We start from the raw sequence: 6,000 nt of genomic DNA, 5'->3' as shown, positions 1-6,000 counted from the left end.
GGCACTAGAGGACCCTGGACCCAAGCAGAGGAGACCTCAGAGAAGCCCGTCTCTGTTGTCAGTCCAGGGCAACCGTGGGGGCAGGATGAGCACTACACGCATGCGCTGACTTCCTGCCATCCAGGTCTTCAAGAGACCGGGGTCCCGGTATAAGGGGCGGGGCTTCAGTTCCAGAGAGGCGAGAATCCAGGTCCTGCGCGGAGGCAAGGTGAGGTGTCTGAAGGAGGACTGGGGGGGACCCTGAGTGAGGACCGACAGAACCCCACAGATCCCCGCCCCTGTAGTTGGCCCTGGGACACTTTGCAGTGAGAAGAGCACACTCGGCCTGTCTGACTTCCTAACGTGCGGGTCTCAGAGAGATAGGACCTCGTGAGTGCAGCAGGGTCTCAAAATGGCGGACGGGACAGTCCCGGGTGCTGCCTGAAGTCCAGGCTCCACGCAAGGAAGGACTGAAGCGGTTAGACTCCAACACGGAGGGAGGGATCCTGGCCCTTGGGGGGGCTCTTGGAGGCCTTAGAGCGGGGTGAGCAGGGTGAGAAGTTTTTTGACATCTGGCTCAGGGACCTTGGGATGTGAGGTTTTCGGGCGGAGGGTGGAGGCTTCCAGTTGGCAGAGGCTGGACTCCCCGGACTGAGCCGATGCCTGCCCCGTGGTCAGTGCTTGGAGGCCAGGCGGGACATGAGGAGCAGCTGAGGACCAAGCATCTGCCCAGCCTAGAACGCCCGGGAGGCCCTGGGCAGGGGCGGCCAAATGTGGGGCCCCTCAGCGCTTTCTGTACAGACTCGCATCTTGTTCTGAGTTACCCTGCAGGCCCCCAAAGGGGAGGGTCCAGGCTGTGCCAGGGGAAAGGGGAGAACTACAAGGGAGCCCCGAGGGGACCTCCCATGCCACAACTGGGGGGACCTCACAGAGTCCACTCCTCCCAGCACAAAAGGCCCAGGGCTGTGCCACACTACCCCCAAGGTGTCCCCATCATTTCTCTCACAGGAGCTCCAGGAACCAGGAGGCAAGGCAGAAGTCTGAGGCCCATGTCCTGAGGTCGGAGAGCAGAGGAGGCCCAGGCAGTACCAGGAGTGAAGGTGAGGAGGGTGCCCTGAGTGGGGCTCCCTATCCCAGAACAAAGGGGACCCCAGAAGGCCCTAATCGCCCCGCTTTGTCAGTGCCAGAAATCTCGGGCTGTGCTGACTACACCCTGGGAAGCCACTTCACTTCTTCCTTCAGGTAGCCAAGGGACTGGCTGCCCAGGATGAGCGCCCCTGTGAGGTCTGAGTGAAACCCTCAAGGGGAGACCTGTAAGTGGCCTGTATCAGATGGCCCAAGGCCTCCCGTGGGTTCTGGGCTGGGGAGATGCTTGGTCCTCAGCTGCTCCTCATGTCCCGCCTGGCCTCTGTGCACTGACCACAGGGGCAGTGGGGTTCTCAGCCCAGGCCATTCCCACCCCCTCCTCCCCTAAGCCCCTGTCTCACGCCTGTCTGGGGTTTGATCACAGGCATCGTCCTCCTGGTGGAGATGAGTAAGCTGAACAAGCCCGAGGAAGACCTTCAGGACCCAGGCGAGGCCCAGGGCCTGGTGGAGGTGCAGCTCTTGGGGGCTGAGGTGCGAGAGGCTGCATCCCCCTCGGCCTCCTCCTCCACAGTGTCCTCCTCAGCCCCTCGGGAGGCCTTGCCCCAGGAAACTCTGAAGGAGATGATAACTAAGCTGATGAACTTCCTGCTCCTCAAGTATCGAGCCAAGGAGCTGACTTCCCAGGCGGAAATGCTGAAGAAGGTCCTCAAGGATAACCAGGAGCACTAGCCGGTGGTTTTCAGACAAGCCTTGGAGTGCCTGCAGCTGGTCTTTGGTGTGGAGGTGACGGGGGTATACCCCAGGAAGGACACCTACGGTATGATCCCTGCCCCGGGCCTCACCTGCGATGAGATGCTGAGCGATGGGCAGGGCCTGCCCAAGGCCAGTCTACTGGTGCTGGTCCTCAGCGTGATCATGAGGAATGGAGACCCCACCCCTGAGGAGGTGGTCTGGGGAGCACTCAGCAGGATGGGGGTGTATGTTGGGAGGGAGAACTCCATCTTTGGGGAGCCCAGGGAGCTGCTGACCCAAGTGTGGGTGGGTGGGGGGTACCTGGAGTACCGGCAGGTGCCTGACAGTGACCCTGCTCGCTATGAGTTCCTGTGGGGTCCCCGGGCCTATGCGGAGACCAGCAAAGAGCAAGTCATGGCATTTGTGCTCAGGGTCCGACAGAGGACTTTGAGGGCCTTCCCACTCCTGTCTGCAGAGGCTGCGAGGGAGGAGGACAAGGAGGCCTGAGCCAGAGCAGCAGCCAGGCTAATCTTTGCCTCTGTGATTGAAGAGGGAGTAGTCAGCCTTCTCAGAACTGAGGGCCTGGGCCAGTTGGGGAAGCCATTGTGTAGCACCTTTGGGTTCCTGTTCTTTATGATGATAGGCAAATTCATTTCTCTTTCCTTTAGAAAATTGTCAAACTTGGATTGTTTTAATGGAAGGCTAAATAAACTTGAGTGTCTCAGCTTTGTGAATGATGATCACAGTGTGTTTGTGCTTACCCAGTTCAAGAACAGGAGTTTTGCTATTTTGTCAAAGCAATTGGGAACTCTTCCATTTTGTGTTGTGGTCCTGAACAGGATACAGTGGAAGTGGAATTAGGACTGTTTTGGAAATGTGAACTTACTGAGCAGTAGTATTGATGGGGGAAGAATTAGATGATAAAAGTAATCGTAGTGAATTCATGCTTCCGTCCTTCTTGTGTAGCATTCTCAAAAACTAAATTATCTCCGTTTATTTGGATTTGCCTGGGTTATTTAAGGAAGTAGGAGACAGTTCATCTGAGCCCCCTGCTCACTGGCTCATTTATTCCGAAGACCTTTATGGAGCCTCTGCTCCATGAAAGTCCATGTTAGCAGTGGGGGCACTAGGAGAAGCAGAACACCCCCACAGCTAGAGTGAAGGTCTCAGAGCCGCAGTCACACAAGGAAGGTGGAGAGACGTCCCCTAGTCCCACGGAACAAGGCAGCACCGGAAGGGGTGGTGGGGCTCCAGGAGGAGCACTCAAGTGTCGGTACCTGAGCCAGGGTGGTTTGGGGCTTTGAGAACTTGGGTTCCTTCTGTGGGAGGTGATCATGATGAGGTTGGTTGGTGGCAGCCCTCAGACTTACAGGCAGTGTGTCATGAGGTTGATGGGAAAGTCTGAAATGGATCATTGCTGTGAGGTGTCCTTTTGCATCTTGGATAAAGCCCAGAGAGATCTCTTTCTGAGGCAGGAAGGAAGGGGTCCTTCCTGGCTCCTGAAGCATTGCTGTTGACCACAGGGGCAAAGGAGGTGTTTTCTACCACCCCCCATCTGCTATGAATCCTGGAGAAATGCGAATCTTGCTCTTTGAAGTATTTCACTGTGTTCCCTTGGCTAGCCATCCTCTCTGCCCTGGGAAAGCTGATTACCAAGTATATTGAAATGACAATTTATTTGGTCATCTGGACTATATTTCAGCCACTCGTGAGCATGGTCTAGATTTCAGTGGGAAGAAATGTGTGAGGAGAAGCTGCAAATGTGCACAGGACATGCTGGGTGTCTGGAATCCTGGGAACAGGTTTCACAGCTGAGAAAGACACTGCTCCCCACCCACAAGCACACACAATGCCCAAACTGAATAATATATCCTCCAAGAGGAAAACACTCAGAGCAGCAATTTTGCCTGGTGTTCTATTCTGTTTCCTATTGAGCTGCCGATTTTCTGAGGTGTCTTGAAAACAAAACAGTTTCCTGAGGAGAGAGGGACAGAGTCTGGATCTGAATCACACTAGAAATAACTACTCGCCAGTAAAGATGTAACATCTGCCAGAATCCCTGGGTTCAGGCAGGTTGAGAAGTGTGGAGGCAGCAGAGGACTTACAGGTTAAGGCTGTGCCTGGCATCAAAGGGCAGGAGCGACTTCCGGCCCTAAGGAGGTGGTGGGGGTCACTGCAGTGGGGGGTGCAGACGGGTGCAGGGGGCGAGGGGGCAGCTCTGTGCTGAGTGCCAGAGAACAACGGGAACAGGAGATGTGATTCTGCCCACATATATGGCAGCTGCCAGATAGTCAGTGGACTCTTGGAAAAGGTGGAGAATTTCAAGACCCATGTGACCTGCTCAGACTCTCCTCCCCAAAACAAAGGAGATTTTGTCATAAATTCTAACCATTGTTCTTGTTGAGCATTTGCTTGGAAGTGTGGAATTGAAGAGATGTCAGGTGTTCCGTCACCTTTGTCTTCCTCTCTCCCTGCACACATGGGGACACGACCTTGCCAGGCCTCTTCACTTAGGAAGGGTCATGTGATGACCCGGGGCCAATGAATTTTGAGCAGAAGCATTTTTGTCAGGACCATTTGTTTTGAAGGGACACAGGCGCCTGGGGGTTGATCCTCAAGTCAGGACAACACACAGACATAGACCACTCGGAGTGTGGTTGCTCTCCCAGAGACTAAAGTCCTGCGTCTCTGACCCTTGAGAGAGGCTGCCCCGCAAGGAGCTGGCTGCAGGGATTCCTCCTACCACACCCACAGTCACACCCCTGCTGCCCTCCCTGAGCTGCACTGTCAGCCCCCTCGGGGCTGTGCTCAGTCTCCATCAGGAGGCCAGCAGCTAGGTGCCAAAGTTCCCTGTTGGGACTGGGGGCATCCTCCTTGTGGGGCCCAGCCCCGAGGCCAACCACCCCTGCTGCCCACAGCACCCCTTCTTCCCCAGAACCTGGCCTTGGGATTTGCCCTACCTGCCACAGGAGCCGCTTAGGCCCTGGTCCTGATGACCTCATGCGTGTATATTTATCTGGAAGTCCCAGGGCAGCATCCCCTTCCACAGTGCTTCAGGTGGAGCCGACAGGACTTGACACAGCATCTGGGTGATCTCCTCATGGTGGGTCAGTAGTATTGATTGCCATAGAAGTGCAGGGCACATGTCTAAGATCCTGAGGTGTATTAGACCATTCGCTGTGGAATCCCACGTGTTGGAGGAAACTCGGGGTCTTGTGAATGTGGCTGTGCGGTCCTCGCTTTTGAGCCTGAGTGTGAGAGGCAGAGGGGTATCTAATCAGCCATCCGCAGAGCCAGGTAGGAGCCAGTCAGGCTGTTTGAGCAGAGGACAGGCTCTAGCAGATGGCAGGGTTGGTACCCAGGATGCTCTCCTAGGTGCAAGAGGCCCCAGACTCCAATGAGGATTTGGAGCAGCAAGCCTCTGGAGATCCCATCTGACCTGGCTGGGAGAGGGAGTGGGGAGCAGATGCCGCTGCAGGTGAGCTGCTGCCCGGGTCTCCATGAGGACATCCGTGCTCTGGGGCCAATTCCGGGACCACAGCCCCGGGGGCCACTCCAGGATGGATACATGACACCTTCATAACAGGTACTCCTCACGCGCCTTATTGGAAGTGCCTGCTAGGTGTAGTTGGGATCTTGCTCTGGGTACATAAGAACCTCAGGCCTTTGGCTGCTAGGGGGCCCAAACTGCTCCCCACAACCGACTTATACGGAGGTCATTTCCAGGATCCAGCATCTTCAGCAGCAGCCTCTGTGTAGAAACACACCACCATGTTCCCAAGCTGATCTTGCCCAGGGCATCACAGATTGGACAGGTGCCATCCCTGGCTTAAGGATTCTCAGTGAATGTTCTGCTCCTTTGTGAAGTCCCTGTGTTTCCTCAGGGCTTCCCTGGAGGCTCAGTGTTAAAGAATCTGCCTGCAATGTGGGAGATGCAAGTTCGATCCCTGGGTGGGAAGATACTCTGGAGGAGCAAATGGCAGCCCGTTCCAGTATTCTTGCCTGGGAAATCCCATGGACAGAGGAGCCCCGAGGGGGGCTACAGTCCATGGAGTCGCAAAGAGTCAGACACGGCTGAGCGACAGAGCACACTGAGACGTACACCAAGGTAAAGGTTTGCTCTGGACCCTTGTATCTTTGGCAAGACACTGGCCCCTGCCTGGATCTTGACAGACTTCTGTGGCAAATAACACTGGCAAACAT

The 6,000-nt window shown here is 55.7% G+C and overlaps 1 protein-coding gene across 1 annotated transcript; it reads left to right on the top strand.

The window, feature by feature from the left end:
* Positions 1-1,509: 1,509 nt before the first annotated feature.
* LOC128069361 (melanoma-associated antigen 10-like) lies at positions 1,510-2,304 on the top strand. The gene is given in 1 exon segment (XM_052662590.1): positions 1,510-2,304. A coding segment is annotated over 1 exon segment (795 nt).
* The last annotated feature ends 3,696 nt before the right edge of the window (positions 2,305-6,000 follow it).

The sequence above is a fragment of the Budorcas taxicolor genome, chromosome X (genome assembly GCF_023091745.1).
Source record: "Budorcas taxicolor isolate Tak-1 chromosome X, Takin1.1, whole genome shotgun sequence".
In the NCBI taxonomy this organism is placed as follows: Eukaryota; Metazoa; Chordata; class Mammalia; order Artiodactyla; family Bovidae; genus Budorcas; species Budorcas taxicolor.
The sequence above is the reverse complement of the archived record's forward strand: the minus strand, read 5'-3'. Positions and strand labels throughout refer to the sequence as shown.